General features: G+C 35.8%; 1 protein-coding gene across 2 annotated transcripts; it reads left to right on the forward strand.

Moving 5' to 3' along the window:
- The first annotated feature begins 213 nt into the window (after positions 1 to 213).
- On the forward strand, positions 214 to 20,124 carry LOC137395014 (uncharacterized). Of its 2 annotated transcripts, none has more exons than XM_068081798.1 (9): positions 214 to 326; positions 7,124 to 7,249; positions 7,771 to 7,937; positions 13,970 to 14,041; positions 14,245 to 14,296; positions 14,656 to 14,837; positions 16,240 to 16,382; positions 19,124 to 19,204; positions 19,546 to 20,124. In XM_068081798.1, the coding sequence occupies exons 2-9, from the start codon at positions 7,171 to 7,173 to the stop codon at positions 19,643 to 19,645; spliced, it is 876 nt and encodes a 291-aa protein (XP_067937899.1). In that variant the 5' UTR covers positions 214 to 326; positions 7,124 to 7,170; the 3' UTR covers positions 19,646 to 20,124. The 2 variants fall into 2 exon arrangements, with proteins under 2 accessions (XP_067937899.1, XP_067937898.1); XM_068081797.1 differs by lacking the exon at positions 214 to 326 and adding an exon at positions 5,191 to 5,298.
- The last annotated feature ends 51 nt before the right edge of the window (positions 20,125 to 20,175 follow it).

The following is a 20,175-nucleotide window of genomic DNA, read 5'->3' on the forward strand; positions in this document are numbered from 1 at the left end:
CCGCGAACATATCATACTTCTCACTTGTTTGTTAATAACATTATTGACCAATTAGCTAGCCTAATATCAAAAAATAACCAATAACCCGCAAGGCCGGTGTCCTTGACTGTAGTCCTTGACTGTGCTATACTCGAAGACCGTAAACCGTAGATTTATTAACGGCGGTACACTTACATGAAATACATGCACAACTGAATTCTGTCCACTTGTTCATGTTGCCATCAGAATATATGCGCTTGTTTGAACTGACATAAACCATCATTGCTGTGCAAGTGAAGAACTTTGAGAAGCTCTCGTCTTCTACAAAGCATCGCACACGCAGAAGGGTAACGTAAAGGATGTGATACTTTGAATTTGAATGGTTTTGCAAGCTAACGATACGGTTATTATTGTGCAACGAGTGTATTGTAAATGGGTTGCAGACTTATAGCTTTCGTATGCAAACAGGTTGCCCAACTATGAATTGTAGTGCATATTGCCTTAGAATTTAACTCAGTGACAGGGTTTAAACTTGTTTACACGTGTCCATATTTTAGTGATGTTTGTTGTGCTAAAGTCTACTATAAACAAAAACTGCCAAAAGAGAGTCTGTGAAACAACATCTTAAAGTTGTCTTGCTTTTTGGTGAGCAGGTTACTGCTTACTTGCTGGCAGGTTTCTAGTAGTAGTGTTTCAGGCAGCAAAGGACTGACAATGCTCTTTTGTATGCCCAACATTAGATTACTTTAACAGTAAACAGCTGAAATTTTATGTTTTTGGTATCTGGTGGCTATGATAAAACTTGTCATTGAAAATTTTTTTTGGCTATGATCATATTTTGCAAAAGTCAAACTGTGATTGGTTTTTTGAGTGTTTGTAATGGCAAAAGTTTTATAGAGTCACATTCCTAGAGGAGATGTAATTAAATGGATACTGTCAAAGAAAGTTGTTTTTAAAAGCATGACTCATAAATAAATCAGCATGACTTCAAAACATAAATCATCATAGGATGGAGTATAGTGTGTCTTTGAGAAAAGACAATTTATGAGAAGCATTGTAGTATGTTATATGCATGGATAATTGCTATTTCCTTAAGAAAATTTGTAGTATATAGTGCAAGCTAGCAAAATGTAATTTATGAACACAGTTAAACAACACTTCTTTTGCATCATTTTCATCCATTTATGAGAAAACCAATGCACATGGTACAGTGGTACTGGAGGCAAGTGTTAAACAAAGTGTTAAACAAGAAGGTGTGTTAAGTGTTAGTTACATACAGCTCTTATGGGTTAACTTATACAAATACAATGCTGAGCATCATTGTGGTCTTATACTCCAATAAATGAAGGCTCTTAGTATTAGGTTATTTGAGTTTTCAAGGTCATCACTGCTCTAGGTCCTTTTTCAGCGAGTGTGTTATTGCAAAAGAATGTTTCCTTCTTCATTTGTATAATAGCCAGGTTTATAACAACACTACCAAAATCCATAAGATTTTTAGAGCAAGTATGGTACACTAGGTGTGAAGCTCAAATAATCTTCAACACTTGCATTACTTTTGTCCATTTTATATCTCTTTACATACTCGATAGCAATCACCAGTTTTTAATTACCTAAATTAGATTCTGAACTTTTTTAAACATTTTTGGCTGACGAAAAAATAGAACAACTATTCTATTCCTTGATGCTTGGTCTTATTTGATACTGTGACTGAGAGACCCTCCCCCCTCCTCCCCCTATACTCCCAGTACTATTGTTAGGTGTTATTGGTATTCAGTGCTAAAAGTCATCATGTTGTTTGTTGAAGTTACCATTATTGTTATAGAGAGGTTGAAGTTATGATTTTTTGGTTACAAACTTAACCAGAAAGTTGAAGGTACAATCAAACTATCAACATGCTGGTGTATAGGTTAGACCTACTTTATTATAGCAAAACTTGTTGTCGACGAACGAATCAACAACACATTGCAGATTGTGAAGTGAAATTGATGGCAGTTAGTGATAGATACAAAAGTAAGAAACATTTAATTTGGCACTAGCAATATTTTTGTGGTTACAGCAAGGAAAGCGTTTAATGTGAGCTCATTCCTATGTAATTAAATATTTTTATTGTTGAATTGTTCATACACACCTAAAAATATACATGAGTTGCTGGTTATTTCATATTTCACTAGGTGTTTTCTATCAGTTAAACAAATTTATGCCAACATATTCATTGTGAGAGGTTGTAACACCGATAGTTAAGTCCCAGCATGTTAGTAATACATAAAAAGGAATACTCACATAGTATAAGATAAGGACTGTCTTATAGTTTCACAGATATATCAAAGTTCACTGAAAACTTAGGTTTTATTAATTTTTGATATATTATGTGTAGCAATGTCAAGAAAAATTATGTAGTGTAATACTCGGTTTTATGTAGAATAACGGTATTAAGAAACATCATATTCGAACAGTACTGTAATACTGTAAGTTGCTTCAGGGCTACAACACATCACCATAACCTGCAACAGTGCTGTGGTACTGTAAGTTGCTTCAGGGCTACACCACATGACCATAACCTGCAACAGTACTGTGGTACTGTAAGTTGCTTCAGGGCTACAACACATGACCATAACCTGCAACAGTGCTGTGGTACTGTAAGTTGCTTCAGGGCTACACCACATGACCATAACCTGCAACAGTGCTGTGGTACTATAAGTTGCTTCAGGGCTACAACACATCACCATAACCTGCAACAGTACTGTGGTACTGTAAGTTGCTTCAGGGCTACACCACATCACCATAACCTGCAACAGTGCTGTGGTACTGTAAGTTGCTTCAGGGCTACAACACATCACCATAACCTGCAACAGTGCTGTGGTACTGTAAGTTGCTTCAGGGCTACACCACATGACCATAACCTGCAACAGTACTGTGGTACTGTAAGTTGTTTCAGGGCTACAACACATCACCATAACCTGCAACAGTACTGTGGTACTGTAAGTTGCTTCAGGGCTACAACACATCACCATAACCTGCAACAGTGCTGTGGTACTGTAAGTTGCTTCAGGGCTACAACACATCACCATAACCTGCAAAGATAAAGTTCTTCTAAAAAGCATTTCATGCTGCAGCTGCAAGTAAATAGGCATCAAGTAGAATTATGCAATCCAGTAAAGGATTATTTAAAAAAATACATCCCTTGCATTTTGATAAGGTAGGTTGCATTTGTATAACTGGCGCAGACAATAGTTGATTTGACACATTCTTCTGTTCATACTATTTCTTCAAAAGAGAAGTTTTATTATTCGATGCATTTATTGTAGCCTACAGCGGTGATCATAATTATGGGACCACTTGAAACATGCATGGGCAACCTACGGCCCGTGGGCCAAATCTGACCTGCGAAGGCTTTTCGTTCGGCCCGCGGAGACTTTTGATAAATATAATTTTTATTCTTAAATTTAGAAAGTAAGAAAGAATGATCTCAAAAATAAAACTTTCCTCAATGACAATAAAACTCCCTCTATGAGAATCTCATCAACCTCTGCATTCATGAGAAATAATCATAAATAGATAAAAACCATCCTTTAGCATCCATATCCTGATGTCAACATGACGTTTTGTTAAGTAATTTTCAGCAGTCAAGGACGATTTAGCGCGAAATTTCACTTCTAGTCGAGATCACAAATTTCTTGAACGCATCCAACCCAAAATATCGTCATCAAAAAAGAGGAAAGTGGATAACTAATCTCAAGTGTTCAAGGAAAAGTGGATCAATGACTATTTTTTCACACAAATCAAAGAAAAACCAATGTGTTTATTGTTTTCAGAGTCAGTTTCTGTCATGAAAGAATATAATGTGAAAAGACACAACATTTCCAAACACTCATCTGTGTACGATAGTTTTCAAGGTGAATGTAGAAAACAAAAAGTCGAAAAACTTATAAAAAAATTGAAAGAGCAGCAGACAATTTTCGTCAAGAAACGTGATGATGCTGACAATGTTATTCGTGCTAGTTACGTTGTTAGTGAGAAGATCGCAAAACATTCGAAAAATTATTCCGATGGCGATTTTGTGAAAGAGTGTCTACAAGCAGTAATTGATATTTTGTGTCCAGGTAGAAAAAAAGAAATTGATAATATCAGTTTTTCTCGTAGAACTGTAACAAGACGGATTGACGAACTTGCTACCAATATAGAAACAGGCCTATAAGAACTTGCTTCGAAATGTAAGTATTTTTCCTTGGCTATTGATAAAAGTACTGACGTGGCAAATATAGCCCAACTTGCAGTTTTTATGCGTAGAGTTGATGCCGATTTCAATATCACAGAAGATATGCTTGGTCTTCAAGCAATGAAAGACACTACTACTGGAGAGGATATTTTCCAAGAACTGAAAATATTAATGGCTAAATTTAATCTTCATTTTGATAAACTTCATGGTATATCAACAGATCGTGCACCAGCAATGGTTGGTAGTAAAGTTGGCCTAACTTCTAAAATTAAGACAGAGTTAACTTCTATGAACATGGACACAAAAGATTTTTATGTGTTTCACTGCATAATTCACCAAGAGAATTTGTGCGCCAAGTCCATCAAATTTGAGCCCATCATGTCTAAAGTAGTTTTGAGTATTAATTTTTATAAAATCTTGAGCATTAAACCACCGCCAGTTTAAAGAATTCCTTGAAGATATCGAGGCAGAACATGGAGATATGGTTTACTACTGTGAGGTGCGATGGTTGAGCAAAGGAAAAATGTTGAAACGATTTTATGATTTGAGGAGGGAAATTTTCACATTTATGAAAATGAAAGGCAGGTCTATCCCTGAATCAAGTGATGATGGCTGTGTACGGGATCTCGCTTTTCTTGTTGACTTTACTTCATATCTGAAAGAGTTGAATTCACAACTGCAAGGAAAGGACCAATTTGTTCATCAGTTGTACAGTCATATCAAGACATTTCAAAACAAAATTCAACTGGGGGAAAAACAGCTGAGAAGTGGTAATATTTTCCATTTTCCTGCATTGGCAAATCATTGCAAAGCAGACTGTACTTCCTATGCTGATGAGCTTGTATTAATTCACAAAGAATTCATTAGTAGATCTCAAGATTTCAAATCACAAGAAGCTAATTTATTTTCTCTTTACCATTTGATGTCAGCTCCCGAAGAATTGCAGATGGAATTGATTGAACTCCAAGGAAATGAAGACTTAAGATGAGGAATGAGAGATTATTCGCTACTGGAATTTTATAAAAATCTATGTAAAGAAGCTTTCCCCAGGATCACAGACTTTGCAAGAAAGAAAATGTCACTATTTGGGAGTACTTACATATGTGAGCAACTGTTTACGAAAATGAAACACGCAAAAACAAGGCTGACAGATAATCACCTTGAAAATAACCTTAGAGTAGCCGCCTCCAGCATTTCACCAAACATTGAGGCACTGATGAAGAAACACCAAGCCTAAATTTCCCATTAAAATAAGGTTTTGTTACAATTTTTCTCATTTGTAATTATAAGATTAATAAACTGTGTTTCCATAAATTGTTTTTAATAAATATTTTTAGCTTTTACAATTTTTGTTTCCTTACCCTTTCTATGTAAAGTATATGGCAAATGAATAAAAAAATCAGTAGTTTAATATATGTTTATCTGCATAGTATATATCAAATTATAAGTATATATGTATACAAATATTGCAATTCTATAATTAGGACTCCTGGCCTGTGGCCAGTCTTGGAAAACATAATCTGGACCACATGTGAACAAAGGTTGCCCATGCATGACGTAAAAGAAACACATTTTTTATTGTTAATTCATATTATTATTGTTCCGTCGGTATTATGTGAATTATGACAATATGCACATCAATGGAAAGCTCAGAATGTACTGGATAAGAATATTATGTAAAACTAACTGATTTTTGCTTTATTTGTTTGATTTTGGTACAATATGCCATTTTCGGCATAAAGCGGTACAAAAATCCAAAACCGAAGATGTTTAAATTTGTGGAGAACGCAACTTAATTTGACATAATTTTAGAACATAGCTCTATATAAAAGTTACTTTCTGGTGTTTTTAAGTTCCTTTAGAGTATTTCTAGCATCCTGGTATTTGGTATAACACCATAAGCCTAGACTGACCCGATAGGATATAATGAGTGCGCATTAAACCGATTTTATTACTAGAATTCACTTTTGGTGGTAGACAGAATATCCAGATATTTTGCTTTTCATTATGTATAATATGCATGGTCTGAGATTATAGGAAAAGGGAATTTATGCCATAAATAAAAAAGATTATTATCTTTGTATTTATTTTATTTATACTTCTATTTATTTAGTAATTTCTTAAATACAATTAAGAACTTACCAGACAGTCCCATTATTATCATCACCACTGTGAGTTTAAATGTGCAAAGAGGAGGGGGCTGTAGAACCCATCATGTGTTTAACTTCAATGTGAGGCTGATTCTAAAAACAAGAATAGATAAATGTAGAGAGCAGTCTCGCTATGGAACTTTTGTAGTACAACAATTTAAACAAAACAGCAGCTAATTTTGTGTAAATCAAGGCTTAAACTACATGTCTGCCTGATAAAGCTTTAAAAAGTTTAATTTTGCGCTGGTAACGGGCAGCAGTGCTGGTATTCAGCCTTCCTGCTGCAGTCCTGATCTTTCAACACGATATATGATCCATGGATATAAAAGGCTGTCGTGGGAGATTGATGCTTACATGGTCAAACAATATGAATATGTAATTGAACTATGCAATAAATGATATTTTTTGATGGCTTAGTAAACAAATGATTAACGGATAGCTGTATTTGTGGTAATTATAATCATTAAGTATCTTTCTATATATGCTTATTACTGTAGCTGCACAAATTTAGCGCTCCAAAGGGTTTCATCACACAAGTTAGTCATTGCGAGCATTGAACTATTATGCGTCATTAGAGAGCCATTGCTATTTTTTGCCATATAATCTACTACCATATTTTAATCTTATTAGAAACATATCTTAGAACTTAAACCTTTTTGTAGGCTTGTTAGATTGTACCATCCATACAATTGTTTATGAAAACGAATTTTAAAAGCTGACTTTACCAATGCAACAAAATGATTCTTCAGGCTGATGCTAATGCGTATGCTTTCTCTAGATGCTACAGTTGGTCTGCAACGGATATTAGACAGGCATGCTTTAAAAATGGCTGCTAAGAGGTCAGAGAGTCAACAATTACCATCCAGCAAAGAAGTTCTTTCGAGACGCCTTAGCAGTCTTTTTGGTAAGCCTTTTTGCCTGAATAATGTCTTATTACGCTGAAAAGTGCTGCTTGTGGTTGTTTTTTTTCAATGTTGCAAACTTCATGCTCTTTTTGGCCTGCTAGGGGTTGTCAGCACAAATGGTCTTCTTTCTGGTATAGAATTTATCGTAACCATTTGCTCATGAGATCTGGCACAGGAGCAATTGTGGTTGAACACCCTTCTGCAGTGGTTCCTGTGTGATTCAAACCTACTTGACCTATTTGACCTACCTATTTGACCTACCTATTTGACCTACTGATTATAAGTCAGCACTTCAACACAGCTGCTCCTTTTTCTTTTGCATGTATTTGCTTATGTTATTATCGAGAGCATCTCACTGCCTCCATTATCACCTCTAGCTCTTCCGAATAATTTATATGGTTATAGATCTTATTCCATCTCGAGCCTATCTGTTTGTGAAGTTGACCTCCTCACAATACACACCAGTTATGTGAAAGTGCAATTTAGGAAGCACTAGACTAAACATCTTGAAATGTTTTAGGGAAACAGCAGTTCAGTTCAGCATTGAAGCGAACAACCAGTTCTCAGCTGCTGCTTGACCCTACTCTGCAAAGTCTCAGCTCTTTGTCTGTAAAGTCTCCAGCCTTTTCACTCAGTGAGAAGGCCTTGAGTGTGTTCAAAGCACCCAAAGACCCAAATACATCCTCGGTATCAAAATTGTGCATGCGGAGTTCTTGTGAAACAATCTTCATTTCCTTGTGCTTTTTTGTGTAGTTAAACACTGCAAGGTAATAGTTGTGTTGTTTATTTATGTAAGTTAGAGCTTGTACATATATATACAAGCTCTAAGATATATATATATCTCAGTGTCTGTTGTCTGTCGTTTGTGTGTTTAGTTATAACGATTAAAATCTAGGAACAAAACCTGCTTCGCATTGGTATTGAACTCAGAAACACTCATTCTGCAAACAGGCGTGTTATCCAATACGCTATGTCCCTGCCATACTATTGTATAATTGTTCACATACTTATTACAACTGCCAACTTTTAATTCAGATTGATTAAAATAGTACGCTTGAAGCTTTAGCTAGCATGCTTGAAGATCATGATTGCGTGAGAGATCATGATGCAATATTTTTCTTAACGCGCTTATTATAATAAAGATTTAGGCTATCTTAAAGGTTGACTTGCAACAAAATTCACATTACAGTTATTTGGTATCAAAAGATTCGCCATGTCTCACTCTGTTGTGTGGTAGGTGCCAAATATGTGGGAATGTGATTAAAAGCTCTTAAAAGCTCAAAAACAAAAAGCCGCCGTAGATTGGAATCTCTTTATTTCGATGACGTATCCGCGCCGTTTGGTTATTGTCTTGTCACGTGGTGTTCTGGCATGAATTGAAAGGCCAATAAAAAGCTCAATATCAAACTTATCGTAGCAATAGTTTATGACAAACACTTCGGGTTTTACCGAAGACCCCGTATCAAATATAGATGCTCACTACTTTACAGTTTCAGCTTGGCTATTTCGTCCGGCTATTCAACATACGTGTACATGTCCGAGTTGCGATCATAAAATATGTCAAATTCTGAAGAGTTAAGACCCTGGCGTTTGTAGCCTGACGCTCTATCTGAAGAAGATACTCAACAGAATCAAACCTCCCAGCAAGTAAGCACCGCCACTAGCCAGCTCTTATGTGCCAAGCTAGCTAGTAGTAATAGTTTTAGCTTGAGAGTGATAGAACGAATATAATTATATATATATGATTTTAATGATGATAATTATCGCTTCAATAGTGCGAAAAAATAATTACAGATTTTTCTCGAATGACAACATTAACAATTTTAATACTTAAATCTAGTGCTGCACTGATATACTGTTGGATAACATCGACCTGATGTATTAGCTATGGTTGCATAGACATATCTGTTCATTTCTTTAGGAGCTAATACCACCGGCTACAGAGTGGTGTGTCTGCAAGCGCTGTCAAGACATTCCATCTCTTCCTGAATGTTTGTGCTGCCATGATGCTGAGTTTGCGCATCGTCTCCATGACCGCGGGGAGCATGAATGCCTGTGTATGCATCCTGGTGTGGACGAACTTGTGGCGCCCACCCCTTGAGTTGGGGTGGAATAATTACCTGCGATATCATAGTGAGTTGGATTTTCATTTAATGCCAATAACACCAAAGCTATGCTAATGTGTCATGCATTATCTACAATTCTTGTGTTACACATTTAATGCATCGGTTGAACACACATATTCTGAACTAGTGGAACACAAGGAGAATTGTTATATTTGGCTTGTACACTTACTACAGTAGAGAGTGTATTAGTTTTACGATTTTATTATATAAAGATGAGATTATTTTGATGATCAGCAATTATTGTTTTTCAATAATTGTTTTGGTAGATAATCTATTCCCATTTGGAGAGCCATCGCCAAATGCTCGGAAAAGGTTGTGTGCATACCGCAATCTTGTGTTTTGGTTTATGCCGCAAATCTTGTTTGCAAGTCTGCAAACTCTTCTTCATCATCCGTTGGTGGGAAAAGAGCCCGAATCTTAGACACCAAGCAGGCAGGTAGAGGCCGTCGCTCACCGCGACGAATTTGCGGCATAAGCCAAAACACAAGCTTGCGGTATGCACACAACCTTTGTAACAACATCCGTTGTAATGGACCTCACTCTCAGGCCGTGGGAAATTAGATCGGACTGGCATCGCTTCAAGCCTTCCAGCTCCATGGCGTTAGAGCTTGTGGTCTCTGTTGACTGCAAAGTAAAAAAGTTACGACCAACAATCACTTTCACATTATTTGAATGAATTATTTAGCTAGATCAGCAACTTCATGTTTATGTATTAATAACTACTAGAAAATTTGGGTTTTTGTCAGGCTGTGAAATAAAAACTGTCAAAGTTTTACCTTGACAAGATGGCTGCTGACTATTAAACCGCAGCTCTGATCCATCATAGTGTAGGCCCCGTATAGTGCGCAATGCCCCGGACTATCACATCTACTGTCACCTGCCAAATCAAGCTCCCAATCCATTGCTGCCATCAGTCCCTCGTTATGCAGGGTGTACTGCTCAGCAATACACTGTAAAATATTGTAAAACTTCATACAAGATTAATTTGTATCATTATCATTAGTCTAAGAATGTAGAATCCTCTTCCCCCTTTTTGTGTTGTATTATGATGAAGAATCAGAATTTCCAATTATAATATATTTCGCTTGAAGGATGACATATTTTCATTTCAAGAAAAAAATTGTTTCTAAATGTCGTTATTCAGTTAGTGTGCCTAGCTTTTACTCACATTCTCCAAGTTTATGGGTAAATGTTAACACTCACACCATGTAAGTATTCTCTTTGTTGGTAGAGGCAAATGCTGTGGCTTGGTATCGCGATGTTCAGGAGTGACAGAAAACAGGGGTTCTGCATAAGGCATCCGCCAGAAAAGAGTGATGCAGCTGCCAGCAGAGGGTTGATGACGTGAGCTCTGTTCACCCTGGCAGTTGTTTCCCAAGTGTACGATTGGTGACAGGAGGCACATGTAACCTTGAACTCTACCCATCCGCCTTCTTGCACCATCGTGAATGAGCAGGGGAGGGCGCAGGCGTGACAGTGAAATAGTTGCTGGAGTGCTGTCACACTTACTATTATTTTTTCCTCTTTGAAGCAGGATACGGGTCTGAAATCACAACACAATAGTTGACTTGCAATAAGATTTGTACAACATCATTTCCTGTTATTATATCATATTTGCTTGATCAGAAAAAGAATAAATATATAGCCATGCAATCATGACACAGATTTTACAAAACCTTATCAGAATCCATGATATTGTAAACATAACAATGTGAGCAATAACTCTATGGATATTCTTTATATTTTGTCAAGTTTAGTTAAGTTCAGCTCTATCTTACATGCAATTGGAGAGTGTTTGACGCTGGCCAACATAGCACTCAAACTCTTCCCAGTCTTCAGTGGTTGGCACAAACTCTTCATAATCTGATACTAATAATAATCATCTAATAATACTAATATGCTATTAACGATGATACCAGAAAATGACAATAAATATTTCATATAACATATCTATAAGTGAGTGGGGTTAAGAAATTTGGCGAAATTAATCGTGAAACTTATAACATTATTTTATCAATTATAGATTAATATATTACGTTTTACAGATAGATATGCAGTATGAATTAGTTTTGTTATTATAATGAGAATAATACACGTAATTAAAAAGATAAAATACTAATAATATCATATTACAATTATATGACATTAATATTGTAATATTAAATATAGATTAATACAGTAGTATTAGGAGAATACTAGAAAATAATCCGAGTTACTACTACTAATGTACAAGTGGTTTGTAAAACAAATTACTCACGTGCTTTGGTGGAATGTAGAGTATGCAAACAGGTTAGAAAACATGTCGTCTTTGAAATGGCGAAAACAAAGGTAAGAGTGTTGTAGCTTATTTTGTTGTAAATGAGCTATCTACCTTCAGTATTAGTATGAGTCCAAATCTCCTTATATATGAATAGTCTTCACTTCAGTTGTGTTTGTCGTTAGGTGCAGAGGGCTCTGGTTAGCTGGTGCTATAGTGTTATTCACCGTCTATGTGAGTGTCAATGCCGATAGGTGGGAGGTAGTCTAGTGATGGTCAGGTTACGGTTCTACAACAAGGCTAATCCAATGCTATAGTTCATGTAACGATGCGTCATATATACGCTACTGTACGTACACCTCCAACCAACCCTCTAAAGACTGAGTTGGGGTTAGAATAGCAGTCTAGACGTAAGATATTATGATGCAATATACATGTTGATCGATCAACTATTAGTATACAATTAAATGATGTTGCTTCCTTAGTTGCTAGACATGGAATGAATATAACTATAAAGCTACTTCTATATAAATGGATAGACTGAATAGGAGTTGTGTTCCTACTATAGTGTTGCTATGGATTGAGTAAATAATTCCCAACTCCACAATACACTGGTAAGAATATTGTACACGTATGCAGCATGTAAGCAATGGTTGTTGATGCATACTTGTTTCCGTTAGTGGGAGATAATATATGCTGTAGGAATGTATTGTAACTGCTAAGTTTCCTACCTATTAACTAATATCTTGACATTTACGTTTGTGGGAACATTGCTAATATACAGCTATTTCAAAAACATGATTTTTAGCTATAACAAGAGTAAGCAGGCGAATAAATAAAGTTTGTCACATCCAGCTTCACCCAGTTGCTCCACGCCCGGTGAAGGTCTGGTCTTTTCTCTGCTCTTGGCTAAGAAACAAGGTGCTTCTCAGCTTGCCAGCTGCACAAACACGATGTGGCGCATTAGAGATTATGACGAATTGAAATTAACAAGTTTAATACGAGAAAGCTTATCTGTTATTTGCGATAGATCAAACTTGAACTGAAACTAACATTATCTGATCATGTGACTTACAATTCCCGCCATATGGCGCAAGCAACTTCTACAGCATTTTTCGACCATCATAGCGGACCAAAAGGCTCATCATTTTTATCAGAGGATGATATGCAATCGTTCAAACTAAGTTTAAAAAATTAAACATATTTTTATGCTATGTTTTGAGATATCAGTGCTCAAAGTTGCAGCATTACGATGCCGATAAAATAGACGCGTAAGAACAATAGACATGGTTTTTATCACAAGCGTGAAGTATATTTGTGAAAATAGTTCGACGAATAAGGATGCATGAAAGTGTAAAGATAAACCATCTGGCACACATACGTCACATTTTAGCCGTTTTGGAAAACGAATCCAAACTAGGGCGGTCTCGTTTCGCTGCGATTTTCTGTTCGTTTTTGAGCTTTTAAGAGCTTTTAATCACATTCCCACATATTTGGCACCTACTACACAACAGAGTAAGACATGGCGAATCTTTTGATACCAAATATCTGTAATGTGAATTTTGTTGCAAGTCAACCTTTAAGTTACTTGAATTCATTGGGCAAAAATGCCTAGTTAATGGCAACTGCATTACCTGCCACTGTTTATAAGTGGTGTTGTTATTACCTGTGCAATGCCGGGCATTTAGCTAGTACACGTATATATGTTTTAGTAATAATTGTACTTAGCTTAGTTAACTTTTATTAAGCCTTCCACCTCATTTATTTATGGGCAACAGAGATTTATTCTTATGAAGAGATGTGTTGTTATGTCATTATTGGTTTTTGTTAGTTTTGACTATACTGGCCGGAAATCTCCGGTCATGTCTTTTATGAGACCAACGCTGAATTTAAATTTTCTTATTCAAGCCTTTTGAGAATTTGGTTTCATCACTGCTCGAATGGAGGTGAAACTATCATACAAAATGGTTTTGCTAGTAGGAGGTACCGTTGTATATGAGGAGAAAGTTAGTAGATAGTAGTAGCTACTTTTGTATAAGTACTGAAGAAAGTTGCTAGATAGTACATGTAGTAGGTACCGGTGTGTAATGGAGAATGTTATATATAGTAGTAGGTGTCATTGTATACTGGAGAGGGTTAAAAGATAGTTTGGAAGAGCTGGATTGGCATGGCTGCTTAGCTTTAAAATTACAGGATGGGAGAATCAAAGTTCATATCTACTTGCACATCTTCATCTCCAGTAAAAATATGATAGTTATCATATTTTTACTCAACTTTAAATTTTTTGCCTTTAATTGTCAATTTTGTAACAAGTGACCTTATTTTGTTTGTTTTAGACTGTGTCTAGATTGCTGAAAATCTACCATTTGCTTGTGATTGCTATCTACATTGGCATCTGGAAGGTTAAGGTAGGTCGGTAGAGGCGCTTACATCAGCGGCATACTCTTCTGCTATTCAATGTTGTCTCATACCCTTAATGCAACATTAGATTTGCCATACCTGATCGGTGTATGATTCCATCATCTTGAAAGTGAGGTTAAGATGTATATCGGGGTGATTACTCAAACGAAACCTGTACTTGTCCATTCTTATGCTGCCTCTTTTCCTACAGAGAGAAAGACAAGACCGTAGAAGAGTTCTATGTGAATTACACAATAAAACAGGTAAGCCATGTTAGTTCCAGTTTGCTGAAGATTGAAGAGGTAGTAGCTTGGTGTGGCTGCACAACACTTGCCATGACAGCTCAGAGGTCAGCAGCAGCACACGTCTATCGGCAGCCAGTTTTAACTAGGTGAACAGAAATAGCTACCTGCTTACATTTCTGCAATCCTGCAAGCACGTCCTAATTTACATTTTGTCAAGAAGAATTTTATTTGATTTTATTGCATTTAATTAATACATATTTCATGGTAATACGTTGTTTTATACATTTTATTATAATATAATATGTTTTATTCTATTTGGTTTATAATGTTATATGTTGTTGTAATGCATGCGATTGGAGTTGCCTAAATTATTTTAGTAACAATAACCCAGTTATTGGAGCGCCTTTCCGCCGCAGCTGCCACCCAAAACTGCCATCTTGAAAAAATCATAGCTTACCAAAGAGCTCAAGACAGCACAGTGAAGAGCGCAATTCAAAACCTCGAAACAAAGTTAAAAAAACATTCAGAGATTTTGGCTCAGCAAGCAGATCTTATTAAGGTTAGAACATTTTACGAGCTCAAAAATCATCGTGGTTTAACATATGAAGACCCTCTAGTTTATCAAATATTGCGCTGGCTACTTGCTGAGGCAGCTTTGCATGTATTGCAGATCTTGCTTTTTCTTGCAATATGCTGAAGGTGGAAGTTCACTGGAGGTAAAAACACTAGTACTTAACATTCAGTGAAGTACACTTGAAGTTAATCATATGTCCTTGACATTTATACATGTCAATTGCTATTTATGCACGTCAATTGCTATTCATACATGTCAATTGCTATTTATACATGTCAATTGATATTTATATAGGTCAATTGCTGTTTATACATGTCGATTGCTGTTTATACATGTCGATGGGTATTTATACATGTCGATTGCTATTTATACATGTCCTTGACATTTATACATGTCAATTGCTATTTAAACATGTCAATTGCTATTTATACATGTCGATGGGTATTTATACATGTCGATTGCTATTTATACATGTCCTTGACATTTATACATGTCAATTGCTATTTAAACATGTCAATTGCTGTTTATACATGTCAATTGCTATTTATGCATGTCAATTGCTATTTATACATGTCAATTGCTATTTATACATGTCAATTGATGTTTATATAGGTCAATTGCTGTTTATACATGTCAATTGCTATTTATACATGTCAATTGCTATTTATACATGTCAATTGCTATTTATACATGTCAATTGACATTTATACATGTCAATTGACATTTATCCATGTCAAATGCTATTTATACATGTCAATTGCTATTTATACATGTCAATTGCTATTTATACATGTCAATTGCTATATATACATGTCAATTGCTGTTTATACATGTCAATTGCTATTATGAGGCCTGTAAAATAGATTGTGCATTTTGTTGGAAGTTTTTTATGAAGTTATTTAAAAAATTATTTTATTGTGATATAATACTAGAGCAACTCAATTTATTATTAACCGAACTGTGCTCTCTCATTGGATTTCATTTAAAAACAAACTTAGTGACAATCAGTTAGCAAATTACTGTTAATCCTTTCACTAAGTAATGTTTTGCTCGTTTCAATGGAATTATTTCAAGCCGAAAATCTTTTGCTAATGGATACTCGGCGTTTTTACTGTAAAAGCTAGAGTTTGTGTCATATAGCTTTAATCTAAAAATTTTTGGAATCAACAGGAAATTCTGCACCAGAATAAATGCATTCGATAAGCAAAAGCCACGTATAATTTATCTTTGTTTAATGAAACTGGTTGCAAAAGAAAAACGCTGTCATTGTCGTGGTTTGGTCAAAAGGAATTCTGAATTCTCCAGTGCTGAACTGAATTCTCCAGTGCGCTTTCAACTTTTATCTCCACCTTGGCTCACCTTTGAACTCATTGTTCATATGCTGTAGAAGCTTGCCCAGCACAGGCTCTATCATGTCTTTGGAACCGATTTTCTTGTTGCCATCGTTCTGTGTTCAAGTAACTCAGTTTTCATCAAGCAACATTTACATAAGCTCGTGACCACCATGAAGCAACACGGCCTGGGAACCTGGTAAGGCATTTTAAATATAGCAAACAATCCTATCTATCGTGTAGTCTTTTTCTTGCTGAATATGCTATTGTAAAAGCTATAAATGGTAAGAGCCTATAGATGTGTTGGACTAAAAGACCTTAGGCTATATCTGTGCTTGAGAATAAGGCTTGTCTGTCTGATATTTGTGCTTTTTGGATTCTACCCATATCATTTTTTTTGGGAATGTCAGCTTCATGGTCTGAATATACTTTACAAACAGTTATATATCCTTTGATTTTTGTGACGTCATTTTATTGTTGTCCGTCATCTTTATAGACATTTTTTATCGTTAAAAACACATAGTTTCTGCAATTAACTATTGCAAACAATGCTTTTGTTTTCAAATTTTTTATTTTAGTATCAAAACAACACCGAGAAATACTATTAATCAAGAGAATGACGATCGTTTTCTACAAAGATGGCGGCTTTTTCGTGAACGAGCGCATGTGCAAACAGGATGACGACATCAAAAAATCGATTTATAGATGGATGTAGTATCTGTACTACAGAGATATATACTAGTAGTAGTGGTATCTGTACTACAGAGATATATACTAGTAGTAGTGGTATCTGTACTACAGAGATATATACTAGTAGTAGTATCTGTACTACAGAGATATATACTAGTAGTAGTATCTGTACTACAGAGATATGTACTAGTAGTAGTATCGGTACCACAGAGATATATACTAGTAGTAGTATCGGTACCACAGAGATATATACTAGTAGTAGTAACTGTACTACAGAGATATATACTAGTAGTAGTATCGGTACCACAGAGATATATACTAGTAGCAGTATCTGTACTACAGAGATATATACCAGTAGTAGTATCTGTACTACAGAGATATATACTAGTAGTAGTATCGGTACCACAGAGATATATACTAGTAGCAGTATCTGTACTACAGAGATATATACTAGTAGTAGTATCGGTACCACAGAGATATATACTAGTAGCAGTATCTGTACCACAGAGATATATACTAGTAGTAGTATCTGTACTACAGAGATATATACTAGTAGTAGTATCGGTACCACAGAGATATATACTAGTGGCAGTATCTGTACTACAGAGATATATACTAGTAGTAGTATCGGTACCACAGAGATATATACTAGTAGCAGTATCTGTACTACAGAGATATACACTAGTTGTAGTTTCCGTAGGTAGAGTGCGGGGCTTTTTATGGCGCAGTGAAGATGTGATGGCACCTTTTTATTCTTGTGTTATTTTTCTCTCAATCTTGATCAGCAGCATATCCTTAATAGTTTCATCAATGAAAGTATTTATTTGTCGTTAAAGGTTGACTTGCAGCAAAATTTTATCTACAGTTATTTGGTATCAAAAGGTTCACCATGTCTCACTCTGCTGTGTTGTCGGTACAAAATATGAGGAAATGCGATTACAAGCTCTCAAAAAGAACTGTTAAAATAACGGTTGTAGGTTGGAATCCCTTTATTTGGTGATGTACTCAACTTGACATGGTTATTGTTTTGACACATGATGTTATCATGTGAAATAAAAGGCTCAATATAACACTTCTCATAGCACTAGCTTTATGATAAACACTTCCGGTTGTACCGGAAAACTCTTATTAAATATAAGTGCTCGCTACTTTACAGTTTTGTTTCAACTTGGTCTAATCATCTAGTCGTAATCTGATCATGTGCCCCATATTTCCTCGCCAAATGACGCGAACAATTCCTGCAGCCTTTTCCGACCATCACAGGTGCCCAACATGCTCCTTATGTTTATCAGAAGATGATATGCACTTCCTCGAGCTAAGGTAAGAAAGTAGGTAAAAAAGTAAACTGATTTTTAGGTTAGGTTTTTGAGATATCATTGCTCAAAGTGAAGCAACATTACAATGATAATGAAATAGACAATAAGGACAATAGACATGGTTTTATTGAATGCGTGAAGTATATTTGTAAAAATATTCCGACGAATGAGGTTGCATGAAAGTGTAAACAGAAGCACATCGTGTTCAACGGTGTAACATTTAAGCCGTTTGGAGAGGGATTCCAACCTACAGCCATTTTCGTGATGGCTGCGATTCACTGTTCGTTTTTGAGCTTTTAAGATCTTGTAATCATATTTCCACATAATTTGCACCTACAACACAGCAGAGTGAAACGTTGTGAACTTTTTGATACCAACTAACTGTAATATAAGTTTTGTTGCAAGTCAACCTTTAAAGGTGTTCCAAAAGAGTTGTCTGTAGTAGATGAGAGAAAGAGTCATGCGAACTGTCATAATAAGGATAATATTATAACATATAGGTTGGCTTGTGTTTGGTGCTAATATTTAGGTCACGGGAAATGGTGAAGCGGGAAATGGTGAAGTTCCATGTGTTGTGTCGAAATAAGTCTGGTTGTTAGCATGTGTTAGGCCTGGCTTAATGCATCGTGTTTAACATGTCTCTAGTTTCGTCGTGTTCATGATTTCTAAGCATATATTTAAATTAGTTTGTATTAGTTCCTGCTTTTTTGACCAACTGCCTATTAATTATTTCACATCATGTGGCTTAACAACCTAATTCCTTTCATTTCATTCGTTTGTCAGAGCAGTTGTTCAGTTGTTTGCCTGTAAGAAAGGACAACTCTTCAACACCATATGGTCTGCTGCAACTGTGCTGGCCATATAGTAAAGCTCAAACTGAAAGTTTTTGGAGCGCCAAACAAAGAGCCTGGTAATAAATATCCTCTCTCTGTAGGGCCCATCAGATTGCTGTGACTCTGGTTGTGCTGAAACTCCATCTTCTGCTCAAAAGGTTTCTCGTCGTGGAGGATACAGAGTGCGTATTATAATCCACTCCCATTTTGTATGATATTCAATCGCTGCTAAATATAACTTTTTACAAACGACTAAATTTATAAATGTCTCATGTCATCTGAAGTTATTTACCCACCATGTACTCACCACTGCAGCGTCATGTACTCACCACTGCAGCGTCATGTACTCACCTCCGCAGCGTCATGCACTTACATCCACAGCGTCATGCACTTACCTTCGCAGCATCATGCACTTACATCCACAGCATCATGCACTTACATTCACAGCGTCATTTTGAGAGTACACCGCTTCACATTGGCCTATGTTCTGTCACTGCTCATTTGTTGCCTTATTGTTTGACAGGTCTCCTTACATGAAGAATTGTGTGAAGTTGATGGGAGCTGAATTTATCAAATCTAGAGTATTTCTTTATGTACTAGCACTCGCTATTGTCAAGTCATAACAGCTAGTGGCACGCAGTCATTACGTATGAGCATCTTAGTTATTCTTAAATCATACCAGCTCACTGCGGACAGTCACTATGTACATGTATATACGTGCATTCTAGTCAATTGTTTCACTTGAATACTTATATATGCTACCTTTGTTGCATTTCGTTATATTGAAGCTTCCATAGCCATAATTGGATCTGGTCAATACCATACTTTTTCATCATAATATATTTTAAAACTGACATTTTGGTGTCTGTGATCCATGTGAACATAGCCATAAAATCTTACTTTCATATTATTTGAGCACATTCATGTTTGCTAAGTTTTACATATATTTTTCTACACCTTTTAATAGTTAACATTTTATATCTTTTTATTATATATCGACCATTGTGCCGCATAATTGATAATGGATAGTCTTTATGTCTATGTCTTTATGTCTATAAATCAAAGAATGAGTTATTGTAAGTAATATAGCATTCTGCTAAACCTAAAATATGCTTTGCTTCTTTTTTAAATAACCTGTCATATTTGTTAGAGT

Source organism: Watersipora subatra, chromosome 4 (assembly GCF_963576615.1).
Source record: "Watersipora subatra chromosome 4, tzWatSuba1.1, whole genome shotgun sequence".
NCBI classification, from domain to species: Eukaryota; Metazoa; Bryozoa; class Gymnolaemata; order Cheilostomatida; family Watersiporidae; genus Watersipora; species Watersipora subatra.